Below are 16,794 nucleotides of genomic sequence, written 5' to 3'. Positions count from 1 at the left end.
TTTATAAAATGTTTTTTTTTATTCAAAATGCATCAAAGACATTTACAAAAAATGTAAATTCATACAAAACAAATTAAAAATGTATATCAATCTTATTCAACTGAAAAGTGGTGTGAGCCCTAGTTTCTTGAATTATGCTGTATATTGATTAACCTACTTAAGTTTAACTAATTTTCATTATCAGATAAAATAACGATGGAATCAGCACATGCAGTCACTAAATGATATGGCCAGAATATCAGAAGGCAAAACTTGAGAATGATTCAAGCATGAATTTACTTATATATACATATGTATTTATTTATATTATACGCAAGAACAAAATTATTTATGCTAGAACAAAAGCACCAAAAAGATCCCCCGTTTTCCACCAGTTGCTGCAGGAATGGCTTCAACTCTGAGAAGGAGAGAAATACAAATGAGTTTAACATGTTCAAATGAAATATATATTTCTGATTTAACACTAAACAGTTATGAAATGTTGGAGTTGTAGAGAGAGAAAGTCAAATTGAATATTCATGTTACTGACGTAATTCCAAACTCCAAATGTGTAAATGTAAAAGTAACAGCCAACAATTGAATGGTCTCCTTTCTTTCCTCAATTATTTGTCAATATGTCAGTTAAAATCTTCCACTTCACTGAAATAGTTATCAGAGAACAGTCACTGTTGTGTTACTGTAACAGAATTATCAGTAACAAAAGGGTGCACTGGGCATTGTGCAAAAATAATGAATAATCTACTCTGACCTGCAATGATAATCCAGACCAGAACGGAAGACCTGCTCAGCCTCCTGTGAGGAGATATCCCAGTCAGGAGACAGTCAGGGCATTTATGATTGCCTATGAAAAAAGTAAATATAAATGTACAATAATATATCTCATATTCTTTTTCAAGTAGAATAAGATTTACAGGATGTAACGTCACACATAGACACTAAAATAATATATTTTTATATTTACCCTTAATCCAAATAAAAACATGAAATTGGTGTAATAATAATAATAATAGTATAGTAGACATATAGTAGACATAACAAAAGTTTCAGTTGAGAGTATACTGATACTAAATACACCAAGAGACATCACAGGGGAGTTAAATGACCAATAAGTTGAAGATAATTCATAGCTCTAAAACAACATCAAACCTTATTGATTACATATCGCGGGCTTTCGCGCTAATTGCGGAGCAGGCATGCTAGTCAAGTGATCAGCCCCACACATTACAAACTACTAATAAAGTGATAAGAGCAGCTTACAACAGGTAACATCTCATTCTCATACAGCTCATTCGTATTATGTTAAACAGTGTTCACTAAAACCGCAAACTTTTGTGCATTTTGTTTCGCAGTTACCTTCGTCTTCTAGTCTTCTCTTCTCGATAGTTCTTCTTCCTGTTTTTAAATGTTAACGAGAATGTGTCCAATTTGGGCATGGGCGTGGTAGCTTCTGACGTCACACTTGGATGGGGCCGGGTTGGATGTCCACCGCAGGATGCAGCGAGAGGCTTCTCCTTGTGCCCCTCAATGCGCGTTCTCGCTAAGGGGTGCAAGACCGTAGGGTGTCCCAATCCTCTAATAGTGTTCTCCAGGGGTGATCAAAAGGGCACTTAATGCACCCTTTTCGTAAGTGCGCATCAGACCTCACTTTGCTATAGGATATTACCCAGAATCCTTGTAGGGGAGAACGGTTGATATGGTGCTGTTCGGGAGCGGAAACTCCGAAGATAAAGGATGCCGGTGTGGTGAAGAATTTTTCAAAAATACTTGTGTTATTGGGTCACGAAATGTAGTTTTAAGAGTTTTTCAGTCCAGAATATAGTTGTTTAAAGCTCAAATCTGTGGTTTATTTATAAAAATAGCGCCTATTTTAAAAAATTGATCTGACGTTCGGAGTTCCAGGTAGTCACAGGGCGGCGGGTGCTCAGCGCTCATGTACCCCGCCTGCAACAGCCTTGCCCCGGCTAGTCATTCTTGCGTTCCCGCGGGCTCTGTGTCTAGTGGTTAAACATGAGCTATAAATCGGCTTGTGTATATCAGACGGGCGATCTTCTTTGGTCTCATTATTCTATGATTTGTTCCCTGGAAAATCGTTTTGGCTGAGGGGAAAAGTGAAGTTTCATAACTATATATTTAGGCTATTTAACTGTAACGTTGAAACGTATGTTTGACTGAATCTTTTAACTTAATTATTAGTTGACTTATATAGCTTCTTATACTTATACTACTTATACTTTTTAAGCTTATACTTTAATAATGGCTATTCTTGGTCAATAAAATAAAAAGAGACAAGGTTGTGTCATTTTATTTTATACAGCCTATGTTAGACTATTTTAATCTATAGCCTATACAAAATATATCACCAACACGTCATGTTTTTTTTTTGTTTTTTGTTTTCATGTATGGAAATTTCATATATCAATTTCCATAATAACAATTAACATTGCATTTCGAATCTCTGTGAATATGGTAAGGCAGTATAAACTCAGGTAAACCTCAATCACATATCTTAGCCAAAAACTGTTTTAATATTAATAGCATTAAGAGAAAGGTTGCTGGGTAAGAGTTAAAAAAAAAAGAGTAGCTTTTTGAGGTGTGCAAAACTGTCCCAATTCTGCTCTTCACAGCTTCGGGCCCTTGCGCTCTTTCTCCGCTAAGTGCACTTTCAACAAGTGTCCACTTCGAGGAAGGCCTTAGGGCTCAAGTGAGTATTGGGACAGGGCCTAAGAGGTGTAAAGTCCAGGGGTCACAAAGTAAAAGTCCTGCCATGTTTATTCCACCCATGAACTCCTAGCTGAAAAACTGTGGGACAAAATACTGAGGAGAACTTTTACCTTCTGAATCTACTACTACTACTACTTCCAATGAGATTATGAAGTTTAATACAATAATCATTTATTATTAAAACTACAGGAGAGGATTTATTTTTTATTTTTTAGGGTTTAGGGTTTTTTGTTTTGTTTTTTTCAATTTATGTTAGAATCTCCACGCGCTGATCACAGATAAAACAACTTGTGCATTACTGATGAAGAAAAAAAAACAAAAATATATATTTCTTACTTATGTTTTATCATTTGCTTATGCTTTATCATTAAAAAAGACTGGCCACATCTAAAGAATGTCCAAAGACTGGCCATTTATCATTAGACTGACCACAAATGCTCGAATGTCTCAGAATATAGTAAGTCTAAACCAAAACTACTAAAAACTGAAAAAATGGAACCCATACTGGTTCATTTTATGTTAAACTTTTAATCCTGATTATGGATGAATTAATTTGAATCTTCATTTATTATTTGATCGTCTGCTGTTACGAAATAAAATTGGACTTAATGATCTGACTGGATCTCATCCCTGCATCAGTTACAAACCAATTGCAAATGTTTTATTGCAAGAACATACTTTTTGATGTATTTAGTGAGATTCAGTCAGACCGAGAAGTGATGGACAAAAAATATTTTTTAAATTAATTATAAAAAATAATAAAACAATGATTAAAAAAAAAGCAATGCAGGCCTATATGAGCTAGTAGCCTGTTTGTTAATCATGTCAAAAATGATCTTTTCTTAGAATAAATTCTGTCCTCTTGTTGTTTTTAACACTTTAGAAGCAGAATAAATTAGCCTTTTCAACATGAGTTTATGCTAAAACACACACACTCGTGCGACACTTGATATTAGAACAGAGTTTGCCGAGTGACACGTCTCAACTTTTAGAGAAGTGACAGAAGCAGAGCTCGTCTGGTCTGAATAAAATGCAAGTAAACTATGAGTAGCTATATTAAAAGATATATTGGATAAAAAGATAATTGATAAATGGATTGTAATGTTTGAAAAGAATAATCATTGAAATAACCATAAAACAATCAAAAGCATATTTTTTTCTTTTTCTTATAGGCGTAAAGTATATTAAAGTATGCGATTTCAGACGCACCCCATCAGTCTAATTCTCCTTTTTATTTATTTCTGTTATTTCTCTCTTCGAGACCACACACACACACAAAGCGAGTGTCAAACTAACTCATGAAACCATTCAGATTACTGGAAACATGTTTTTGATCCGGTCTCAGTGTGAACAGCACTGGAAAGCGAATTCACTGAAAGGAACACTCCGACTTTTTGGGACTTTAGCTTATTCAGCATATCCCTCAGAGTTACATAAGTCCATACATAGCACTATACCTTTCGCTAGCCTAGCTTAGCACAAAGACTGGATGTACATTTTACAGCTTGCGTACTAATCCCAATAAGAGGCAAAATTACGCAAACATTTTCCTATTTACATGTTGTGATTTATATAGTCACAGAGTGTACAAATAACAAGGTTATATGAGACACAGCCATCTTTTAATATTGGGAACTATATTCTCAGAAGGCGAAGCACTGCTACCCGGGCGGAGTGATAACCGCATCACCGAGAGACGCACCGTGGCTAACAGGCGAGATTGTTTTGTGTATGTTGTCTGTGTATGTAGTTTACGTATTTTAGTTTGTCAAAGAGTTTTAAAGGACACTTTTTGAAAACTAAACCATGTAAGAATAACGAGCCTATGTATGATTGAATCTGGAAATGGAATAACTGAGAAAAAATGAGAAATATTCCTCAATGCAAAACATCTTTAATTCGATCTCAACAGATTCGTTAAAAGACTGTTTACATGAAAAATATGATTTCTACATATTTGCTTGTGTATTTGACGTTTAGTCTCACACACAAAGCAGTTTGTCAGTTTGCAAATACTGAACACGAGTTCTCTTTTCCAGAAAATTACACTTCTAATACATTTTTTTAACATCAAGCACATCCTTATTACTCATTCATCCGTGTTTCTTTATCACTGTGTCAATAATTCCTGCCCACTACAAGCTGCAATACAAATAAATAATGCAAAAATACAACTTACTAAACTCTAATTATTATTTCAAAAACGTATTTTTACAATAAATACATGTATCTGAAATACTGCCTTTTAACAATATAGTGCAATAAACACTAGTCCACCACACACTTGTGCTGCGTCATGTAATTAAATACAAATTATGCCAATAACAAACTTACAGGTGAATGTGTGAGACCATGAACACACCACCATTCTCACACATTGCCCACTTCCAGTTTCAAAACCTCAGGGCCTAATAAAATCAACATTGATGTTGACGGAAAGATATTTTAGATATACATAAATAACGTAATAGTGTAAAACGTAATACTTGTTCTAAGATACGTGTTAGGCTAGGTTGCTGTAAAAATGCAATGCCAATTTGAATTGAATACATTATTTAGTTCATAAGGCATCTTTGGTCTGTTCCTTCAGTCTGTTTTACTCGATGAAGTGGTTTTAAACTGTGACATGCATGTGTCTATATAGACGATTATTTTGTGGTTGGTGAAGTTCTGCTGCTCTGCGCTTCTGCTTTTATACTGTATCACTGTATCACAGAAATAGTGTTGTGTTTCTGTAGCTATAACTAGAACAGATGAACGTTTATTTGATTCAAACTAATAATCTCTGAACATAAAGTGCATTTGCACATTTGAGATGATAAAAGTATAGAGTTGTTTGTTTGTTTTTGTCACCATTGTTGAAGAAAGTATTTCTAGAAACTGCTGACCCTCAGCGTCTGTCCGTCTTGCCCTCAGATGAGGAAACTTCCTCTTCCTCCTTTCTTTGTGAAGTCAGATAATCTCGTGTTTCACCATAAGCCGTGTTTCAGCGAGAGCCAGAACACAGCCGGACTGCAGTCAGGATCGACTCCTCCTCTGTTCTGCTGGATTACTCCTGACATGATGCTCATCTTTGGACTGATGCTTTTGCTGGAAACTGCTGCAAGTGAGTCAAACTGATACCGGATCAAACACTTTTATTACTTTTCCAACTTATATGAAGGTCACATTACAGCAGCTTTGGAATCGGTTAGCTCACACTTAATATTTCATTGTTGTTTTATTGTTTAAAGTCCCCATGTGCTGAAAATCTTGCACTTTTATAGCCTTATGAAGGGGCTCATTTGCATATTCATAGAACTCTGGATATTAAATGAGGCAAGGGTGTCGAGTTACATTCAAGATGTTTTAAGGCATGAATAAATTGTTTAAATATGTCATTTTGGGGATCAAAGACGAGTTTTAAGGGATAAAATGATTGACTACAGCAGGACTTTAAACTTTCTCTATATCAAAAATTAAAATGCATGATATTTACATTTGCATATATATTCATTTAGCAGATTCTTTTATCCAAATATGAGGAACATATTAAGCAATTTGTCACAGTCATGTTCATCTGTACATTAGAGTAGAAGTGGAAAGCAGAAAAAGGATTGTTTTGGTAGTAAGTCTTGGTTTAATGTTTGTGGTGTGGTTAATTATTATTTGTAGTACATGTTAATTATTACCTTTAAAATCTATTATGATCTGGTGTTGGAGTCATAGAGTTCAGAAAAAAAAACTAAAATTATATATTTCTCCTGTGATGTTGAATGTTTTAATGGACACGTTACATTGTGATTGAGTGAAAATTGTCCTTTTAAAGAGTTTTTTTTTTATCTAAAAAGACTGAAGAAACACCCAGAGCTGACAAATAAAGCTTTGTGTTGTAACATTACGGGTTTCTAAAGTAATTTTAGTTTTCAGTGATTGGTAATAGTAGGTGTGTCTCTAATGACACATTGTCTTAAAAATGATGATTTCAGAAGGGGATTTTTGCAGCGTTTCCAGTGAAGATAAATGTCTGGTTTCCAAAGAACCTTTCAGTGATCTTTTTGTGTAATTTCACTACAAAACGCCAAAGAATTTTGTACAAGTATACAATTTTTTTGTCTTTGTTTTTTTTTTATTTGAATATTAACATGCGAGTAAAAGTGTTGTCTTCCACTGATGTCTGATATTGATGATCCGAGGTCTGATGTTTCACTGAGATCAGATCAAGTGTGTGTTTATTCACATTTATACTGTAGAAGTTTCATTTTGTGTAAAAATTTAAATCACTGTTTTTCTGATTTTAATTTATGCTAAAAGAGTCACTGATTATTATAGAAGCTTGTTTCCGCCACTGAATAAAAAAAATAAATAAATAATTGTGACTTTTTATCTCACAACTGCGAGATATAAAGTCACAATTCTGAGAAATAAAGTTGCAATTGCGAGAAAAAAAGACGGAATTGAGACTTATATCACCTTTTTTTCAGACTTTTTTTCTCATATTTGCATCTCAAAATTCTGACATCTTTTCTCAGAATTGTGAGTTATCTCGCAATTCTGACTTTATAACATGCAATTCTGACTTTATAACACACAATTGACTTTATAACACACAATTCTGACTTTAAAACACACAATTCTGACTTTATAACTCACAATTCTGACTTTAAAACACACAATTCTGACTTTATATCTCACAATTCTGACTTTATATCACACAATTCTGACTTTATAACTCACAATTCTGACTTTATAACACACAATTCTGACTTTATAACACACAATTCTGACTTTAAAACACACAATTCTGACTTTATATCTCACAATTCTGACTTTATATCACACAATTCTGACTTTATATCACACAATTCTGACTTTATATCACACAATTCTGACTTTATAACACACAATTCTGACTTTAAAACACACAATTCTGACTTTATATCTCACAATTCTGACTTTATATCACACAATTCTGACTTTATAACACACAATTCTGACTTTAAAACACACAATTCTGACTTTATAACTCACAATTCTGACTTTATAACACACAATTCTGACTTTATAACACACAATTCTGACTTTAAAACACACAATTCTGACTTTATATCTCACAATTCTGACTTTATATCACACAATTCTGACTTTATAACACACAATTCTGACTTTAAAACACACAATTCTGACTTTATAACTCACAATTCTGACTTTATAACACACAATTCTGACTTTAAAACACACAATTCTGACTTTATATCTCACAATTCTGACTTTATATCACACAATTCTGACTTTATATCTCACAATTCTGACTTTATATCACACAATTCTGACTTTATAACACACAATTCTGACTTTAAAACACACAATTCTGACTTTATAACTCACAATTCTGACTTTAAAACACACAATTCTGACTTTATATCTCACAATTCTGACTTTATATCTCACAATTCTGACTTTATAACTCACAATTCTGACTTTATAACACACAATTCTGACTTTACAACACGCAATTCTGACTTTATAACACAATTCTGGCTTTATAACACAATTCTGACTTTATAACACAATTCTGACTTTATATCACGCAATTGCGATTTTATTTCACGGAATTCTGACATTATAATATGCAATTCTGACTTTATATTAATCAATTCTGACTTTATATCTCGCAATTCTGAGAAAAATAGTACAATTGTGAGATAAAAAGTCACAATTACCTTTTTTTTGGCATTCTGTGGCGGAAACAAGCTTCCATAGATTTTTGCCTTACTGCATGATTTTTGCATAATTTAAATTTCCAACATTGAAAAATTGTGTGTTTTGTTCTTCAGGTGTGGAGTATAACTGCAGTTTTAATCAGTCTGGTCCCTGTAACGCTGTTCTCGGAGACGAACTCAGACTGAAGATGGTGGACACTAGTACAAATGACCTGAAGATACACAAGATAATCTACGACACACAAAATGATCCATTTTGTAAAATAAAGAATGACAGGATAAATGAGGAGGAATGTGATCTCTTTAAAAACAGACCTGTGTCAGTCAGTAATGGGATTCTGGTAATAAACTCTGTGATCAGAGCAGATTCAGGGCATTACAGTTTACAAGTCTTTAACTCACAAGGCGTAGAAATACCTAAAGCAGATCTTCAAGTGATTGTTGAAGGTACAGTAACTCTCTCATCAGACTCATTACAATCTCATCCTCATGCAAATCAATGCTAATAACACATAAAGAACAGATGAATGATAGAAAGACAGAAACAGATGAAACACAAGTCAAGTCGGTTTAACGTAATTTAAGTTCAAATAACTTAATCCTTCAAGTTGATTGTAGCCTACTTAAAAATTTAAGGCAGCAACTTACGAATTAATATTTTGTAGCCGTTTTAGTGTTTAACTCTTAATAACCTTGTCCTGTGTTTTCCTTCCACAGGTACTAACGATCCTGCAACCATTGCCATCGTTCTGGGATGTCTGGCTGTAGTTCTTATACTTCTGGTCATCGTGGCTTATTACTTTTACAAGAAGAAGAATCAGCTCAAACCCACAAGAAGTCAGTCCGGTTGAGTTCAGCTAGCAAATGTAGTATCGGCTTCATCACTTACTTTATGCCCTCATCTGTAGGCTACATTTATTAAATTAAACAATCAGATAAATTAAAATATGTACAGTAAATATAATTTATTCACTTTTATGCTGCTCCAACATTTGGAGCAGCATTGGAGCAGATATTCGCAGATGTTCCAATGAACAGAACAGATATTCATAGAGTAAATAATGACAGATATATATATTTATGCATGAAAAACAGTTATTTTAATAGAAAACAGATGAAAGCAGAAACAGTTTGGGGGGTTTATTGATTAGCTTTCATGACTGATAACAATTCCTGACATTTCCTCGTAGTTTTTTTTTTTTTTAAGATGCTTAATGTGAGTATTTCTCCGAAGTTTCAGATCATGTGAATGAACACGACGCTCAGAAGAGAGAGGAAGAACAGAAGAGACCAGGTGAGATTCACATCGGGAGGCTTTAATAAAGAAATAAGGTATAGGCCTAAAAATAAATAAAATACAGTATAAATTAATAAATAAATAAATAGTATAAATAATTATGCAAATTAAATGAATAAAAAGTATAAATAAATAGGCAAATAAAACAAATAATAAAAATAAATACAATACAGTATAAATAAATATGCTATTCAAATAAATAGTATGAACAACTTAAATACAATATAAATAAATAAAGAGTATAAATAAATGTAAATAAAGAGTATAAATAAATGTGAATAAAATGAATAGTGTGAATAAATGAAATGTAGTATAGATAAGTATGCAAATAAAGTTAATATAAATAAAGCAATACAGTAACTTTTTTGCCATAGGGATAAAAATATGTTAAATGAAATAATAGTTTTAAAATAAGTTCTTGTCACGATCCCAGTGCTGAGGTTGTTTTGTAGAGACTTTTATGATGTAGTTTATGTTCCTCTTGTGTCTGTGTCGTGTGGCCATGCTTGTAGTTTTGTAGTTTTCCCTGTTGATTAGTCTTGTAAATAAGCTCGTTTGTCCTTGTGTTTAATGCTGCGTTCATGGTAATTATGGTAAATACCAAAAACTGACATGGAAAATGCACATGGACACCCCCTCATGTGGTATTTACTGGGCAACTCGTGGAATATTTTGATGGACGAGTTGCCGAGATGAGATAACCTTTGAACTTTTCAAAAAGGCGGAGAGCACCGCGAGAGTCGTGAATGGTAAATATATACTATTCATGATCTAGAAAATATATTAGCATATTATTTACCTTTTGAGTTTCGATCAATCATCTTCTTTCTGTTGCAGATGATTTAAGCAATCTAAAATAGTTTTAGCTAAATAACAGCTCTGGATCTCCATCTTTTTACAACATTACGACAACAAAAGCACTTGAACGCAACACACTGGTAAATACCAGTTCACAAGTGGAAAATATCCTACTTTCCATAGCATGTGAACGCAGCATCAGTTCTCTGTCTGTTGTCAGATAGATGTTTGCTGTTCCTCGTGGTCCTTACTATTTTTAGTTTATTTCATTAAACTCCCCTTCCTTAATTCCCAGTTGTTACAGATCTGAATAGGCTATGTTTCATGGTAAATTTCTTCAATTAATCCCTACAATCTAGATGACTGTCTCTAGTACTCTGCTTACTATCAACATCAATGCAACATAACTCTTGTGTATAATCTCTGTCTGTGTCTGCAGATGTCGAATATGCCACCGTCAGCTCTCAGAACAAGAGGAAGATGAAGGAAGAAGAGATTCATTATGGAGAAGTGACGTTCATGAGCTCCAGCATTCAGCAGCCGCGTCAGACGCATGACGATTGTGTGTATTCTGAGGTTCACACACGCTAACAACCACAAAACACACAGACTGCGAGTGTGTAAACACAACGGCCCAGTTACGAGCGGACTATGATGCGATGCTCCGGTGAGCAGAACCGGACAAACCCTGACTGATTAGAACAAATGTGCAAAATAAATAATCATCTGTTCTTTATACATTGTTTAGTTTTTGTTTTTTTTTGTCAAACAATGCAATTAAAACACATCTATTTTTTCTGTACTCTTGTCTTTTCCTTCACTTTGTCACCAGCTAGTGAACAACAAAACATTACAAGAAACAAATAATGATCCAGTGTCAGTTTTGAAGCGCTGTGTGATTTATTTTATGTTTAGTTGAGAGAAACCGAGAGGGTTTACTGACCGCTGAACAGCTCTGAAGCAGAAGATCATAATTGTGTTTTAGTGGTGTGTAACATTAGAAACACGGCAGTTGAAAGGAAATGTTGAAAATGTAACAACTTACGAATTTTTACATGTTCCTCAATTGTGTCTTCATTGAGAAAAATGCTCCAGATATTTTAGACAATATTCTAGAGCAGTGGTTCCCAACCTTTTTTGGGTACTGTACCCCCAAAACATTTTATCCTGCCTGAAGTACCCCCACAAGCGCATGTGATCGGTGTGAGTTTTAGATTTGGTGTAAATTTTAGGTGATACCTGAATTTACCTGTAAATAATGATATTTTTACTTCCTATAACTCTTATAATATAATACTTGTCTTTGTTCAATATTTGTATGACCTTTTCACTTCTTCACATGTTCAGACCAATTATACAAAAACAAAGATTAATAATAATATTTTTTTTTTACTTACAAACTTTAAATACAAAAATAAACCAATAAAATTAATAATCAAGTTCTAAAATAATCCTTCTAATGCAATCCTAAAATAAAATGTTTTGAGAAAAGTTTGAGAAATGTTTTGATGTTTTAAAAAAAATGTTATAGTCTTTTGAGAATCATCCCACGTACCCCCTGGGGACTGCTCACGTACCCCTAGGGGTACACGTACCCCCGGTTGGGAAACACTGTTCTAGAGAAACGTTTTACATTGTTAGTGAAATAACGGCTCATCATCCATTATGATTTTGTTCTTGGGTAAAAGTTGTTCGATGATGTGCAAATTGTGACAGGTGTTTTCTTCAGTAGACGGTTTGTTCATCTACTCATCATCAAAGCGTTCGATGCTCATGTGATGCTCATTTTCAGTTATAAAAGCAACACTGTAAAAAATAACCGTGATTTTAACGGTAAAATACTGTAAAAATGCTACAGTGCAAAACTGTTAATCGGTAAACAGAAAGTTTCCATACTATACACGGTAAATAACTGTGATATAATTTTACAGTAAAATACCGTTAAATTTACAGTTTTTGAAAGTGAAAAAGAACAAATCATTGTATAATTTACAGTGAAAAACCGTAAATTGACATTCCCACAATTCCCTGCGTGACACTTCACATTTTATATATTTTTGTTGAAATAACTATGGTTACTCATAGTTTTATTGTTTTTTTTCTAATCAGTTATGTACATTAGGGTTTTATGTTACATTTAATGTTGTTAAATTAATGTTTATTGCATTTTTTTAATTTCATGTGTGTTACCTAATGTTTGTGTGAATGACATTGTGCAGCTTCTTTAAATAAGTATTGCTTTATACAAATATTCACTTGTGATGAATTGTGATTGCTCATGTAAGTCTCATCACTACTGTGATGATTGTTGGTTGTCAGTGTATTACAATAATCTTAAACAGATATCAATACATCAATAAGTTAATAAATCTACATTTTATCAGAGAATAAATTACAGTTTATTACTGTAAATTTTAAGTTAAGTCTGTAAAACCATTAACGTTCCTACCGTATTTTTAACGGTAAAGTTCTGGCAACCACAGCTGCTATTTTTTTACCGTAAAATTTACGGTTTATTTTTTACAGTGAACACAGGAAGGAAAACACCTTAGCTATGAAAAAAATAACAATGTCTACATGAAAATGTAAGAATGCAGAAGCATTAGCCAATGGGAAGGGCAGAAAAGACACATATGTATTAGTTATTTTTGTAACTTGTGCTTGCACTTCTACTTTTCTCAGAGATTGTGCGCAGTAGTCTTTATATACGGCGAGTGTCAGCGGCTCTTCTAGCGATTGTGTGACGGATCATCATCTCTCTTCTGCTGGATTATCGGCTCTTCTGGACTCTAGAAATGATGCTCATCTTTGGACTGATGCTGCTGCTGCTGAACACTGCTGCGAGTGAGTCCACTTTCAGATCAAACTCGTCTGATGATGAAGCTCTGACATTAAAACACTTATTGGTTTCACAGATGTGCCTTAGAAAATAAAACTCATTACTGGTGTGCATCTGGCACTGACATAGTTTAAGACATTTTAGTGCAAATTGCTTCAGTTAAAACAGTTTCCAGTTTTCTGCTACTTCCCCTCTCTCTCTATATATATATATAGGCCTATATATGAAGAGTTCAGATGCAAAAGCCGCTAAATGCCATTTGAAATTTTCTTCTTTAATGATGATTTTTTATCAAACTTGTATATTTAAGTTCAGTAATTTCACTTAAATATATTTAAGTATATATATACTAAATATATATATATATTTATTTAAATATATATATTAAATATATATATATTCGACGCATGCGCGAGAATTGCGATCTGAAGTAGTGTAAGCTGTGTACGCAGATCGCAAATCTCGCGCATGCGTCGTGGAAATCTATAAGGAAGTCTCGTTCTGGCCTACAAGGAAGAAAAAAATAGTCGAATAAACTCGTTATTTTTGTTTGTTTTTTCGCACAAAAAGTATTCGCGTCGCTTGATAAACATATAGTTGAGCCACGGTAGTCACTTGGGATATTTAAACATTTTCTTCATTGACTTTTTGGGCCGTCAAGAGGCAGTCCCTTAGGAGCCAATGTGGTAGTTATACAGCTCTCAAATTTAATCAAAAATATCTTCATTTGTGTTCCGAAGACGAACGAAGGTCTTACGGGGTTGGTACAGCATGGGGGTGAGTAATTAATGACTTAATTTTCATTTTTGGGTGAACTAACCCTTTAAGTTTTTCAACTAATATTTATATTTTTATTTGAGTTTCATTCTCAATTAACTGAATTTGTTTAATAGTTTAAGTTAGTGATAATAACCCCGCTACAGATATCAGCAACTTAACAGGTTAGTACCCCAAAATTATCCCATAATTTGCTCATCCTCAACTCATCCTAGCTGTATATGATGTTCTTCTTTCATCTGAACGCAATCAGAGTTATATTAAAATATATCCTGGCTCTTTCCAGCTTTATACTTGATAACGGGTCCCACTCGACCGGCTCCGAGCGGGAATTGAGTCTCTGGCATGGGATGAAGTCATCTTCATTTATATAGTGCTTTCTATCTTTTTAAACTCTCTCTTTCCCTCTCTCTCTCATTGGATAGAAAAAAAGGAAAGAAAGTGTCATTTATTTTTATGTATTGTGTATTTATCATGTTTTTTTGTAAATATTTTTTAATAGCAAGTCGATTTAATAATCTCTCTCTCTCTCTACTCTGTTATTCTCTTTTGCCCATGTTCTTAGAGTATCTTAGTGTACTCCTCAAAGTTACAATATTAGTTAGAAAATATACACACTTAAAAGCTCATGGAAAACTGATCAAAAATTGATCTCAAGGATCCTATAAAGTTCTATGAATGTTTGTGTTATATTTTAATATGTGTGTGTGTGTGTGTGTGTGTGTGTGTGTGTTTTGTTCTTCAGGTGTGGAGTATAACTGCAGTTTTGATCAGTCTGGTCCCTGCAACGCTGTTCTCGGAGACGAACTCAGACTGAAGATGGTGGACTCTAGTGAAAATGACCTGAAGATACACAAGAGAATCTACAACACACAAAATGATCCAGTTTGTAAAATAAAGAATGACAGGATAAATGAGAAAGAATGTGATCTCTTTAAAAACAGACCTGTGTCAGTCAGTAATGGGATTCTGGTAATAAACTCTGTGATCAGAGCAGATTCAGGGATTTACAGTTTACAAGTCTTTAAGTCGAGCGGCATAGAAATACTTAAAGCAGATCTTCAAGTGATTGTTGAAGGTACAGTAACTCTCTCATCAGACTCATTACAATCTCATGTTCTCAAAGATCTCACTCTCATGCAAATCAATCTGTTGAATCTTTGTGAAGGTTTTTATTTCTGTAACGCACAGTAAACACACTACACACTCAAAAACAGTGTAATGTGGAAGTATGGCATTCTGTCGTAATCTACAAATCAGTTTTACAGTTCTGCTATTTTGTATTAGCTTATAATAATAATTAATAACTTTAATCAAACTCTTTCAGCTCTTCAGATCTCATAATTCAGTGGGAAATTAATAAAAATTGTATTCTGTATGACAAAATATTTTGTAAACGTGAGAATAAATATGTAAACATGAGATTGGTTGATTGATATATTGATTGATTGATTGATTGCCAGATTGATGTGTCTGTGTTGTTTTCAGTGTCTGTGTTGTGTTCAGAGGGTCCATCATCTCTAGTGCATGTGCTGGTCTGGAGTTTTCAGATGGTGGTTCTGTTGGGTCTGTTAGGAGGTTTTCACGTCTACATGAGACTCACATCAGGTCAGACACATTGATCATCATCATTATGGATTTGACATGCAAATATTAAGAGTGTGAAGAAGATGATGAGAATCTGATGATTTTAGGAAAGAAAGAAGAAGATCAAAGTGTACGAATGAGAGGATTTAGAGAAGGACATGAAGACACAGCAGAAGATGGAAGAGACCAGCAGCAGATCTCATCACATCAATGAGGAATCACTTTCACATCCATCCCGCAGTTATTTTACACATCATTTATTTCACATATCAGCTCTTGGTATCTTAATATAATAAGCCGATCAGTTTCGCTCCCCTTCTGACGTATGAAAAGGACCTCAATCTGCACGTTTGCAACCCAGCGCCGCCATTTTGTTTTCACAAGAGACAACAGTGATCAGTTCTAACGCAATGGTAAAAGTTCCAGCAAAGCATGAAACTGTTCTGTTCTGGAAAGGTGTACACTTGTGTAAAAGTTCACCATGATGATGAGATGATCAATGTAACTCCACAACAACTACACACACGTCTCCAGTCCACTAACCATTCAGAAACGTTGTTAATAAACTGTTGTTGCGAGTTGGTTAAAGGTTTGACATATCGGAGAAATAGCAATTTATGCAAGTTTGTCAATATGATTTAGCAGATCTCAGGGCCGCATTTGGGCTTTTGAAAATTATTTTTTATTCAGAAATGACCATTTAGGCCATTTCAACCATTCCCCTCCACATTTGCATGAACCGTTTTTGTTATTGCATCAGGAAATAAAACTACACAAATCATATGTCAATAAATGTCAGAGGATAATATTTCTTTCTCTCATCCCAGAGACGTATAGTAGCTTACATTTTCTTTCAGTGTTTATTTTTAAGAATTGAAGGAGAAAATGTTGGTCTATCTCATTTTCGTTCTTCATACATTTTTTCATGTATATGCATACCACTTTCTTTTAAACAATTTTTTTTAAATTATTTATAATAATATAGCCTTGTAATGACTGTTTATATATACGCACACACACAGACAAGCAGACAGACAGACAGACAGACAGAGAAACAGATAGATTTTATTTTT

General features: G+C 33.9%; 2 protein-coding genes across 11 annotated transcripts; both read left to right on the top strand.

Moving 5' to 3' along the window:
• The first annotated feature begins 1,522 nt into the window (after positions 1–1,522).
• Positions 1,523–11,320, top strand: LOC120465381 (uncharacterized). 10 transcript variants are annotated; one of them, XM_089135132.1, is made up of 6 exons: positions 1,523–1,737; positions 5,638–5,827; positions 8,538–8,873; positions 9,147–9,260; positions 9,658–9,717; positions 10,958–11,320. In XM_089135132.1, exons 1-6 carry the CDS (start codon positions 1,732–1,734, stop codon positions 11,107–11,109), a joined length of 858 nt encoding a protein of 285 aa, XP_088991258.1. In that variant the 5' UTR covers positions 1,523–1,731; the 3' UTR covers positions 11,110–11,320. The 10 variants fall into 10 exon arrangements, with proteins under 10 accessions (XP_088991258.1, XP_088991264.1, XP_088991265.1 ...); XM_089135138.1 differs by having other exon boundaries at positions 1,524–1,737; positions 9,664–9,717; XM_089135139.1 differs by having other exon boundaries at positions 1,526–1,737; positions 5,674–5,827; positions 8,538–8,870; positions 9,141–9,260.
• A 1,804-nt stretch (positions 11,321–13,124) lies between these two features.
• Positions 13,125–16,549, top strand: LOC120465414 (uncharacterized). Its single transcript, XM_089135141.1, has 4 exons — positions 13,125–13,362; positions 14,880–15,212; positions 15,623–15,742; positions 15,829–16,549. The coding sequence occupies exons 1-4, from the start codon at positions 13,314–13,316 to the stop codon at positions 15,933–15,935; spliced, it is 609 nt and encodes a 202-aa protein (XP_088991267.1). The 5' UTR covers positions 13,125–13,313; the 3' UTR covers positions 15,936–16,549.
• Positions 16,550–16,794: the final 245 nt, after the last annotated feature.

Source organism: Pimephales promelas, chromosome 9 (assembly GCF_988280905.1).
Source record: "Pimephales promelas chromosome 9, fPimPro1.hap1.1, whole genome shotgun sequence".
Classification (NCBI taxonomy): Eukaryota; Metazoa; Chordata; class Actinopteri; order Cypriniformes; family Leuciscidae; genus Pimephales; species Pimephales promelas.
The sequence above is the reverse complement of the archived record's forward strand: the minus strand, read 5'-3'. Positions and strand labels throughout refer to the sequence as shown.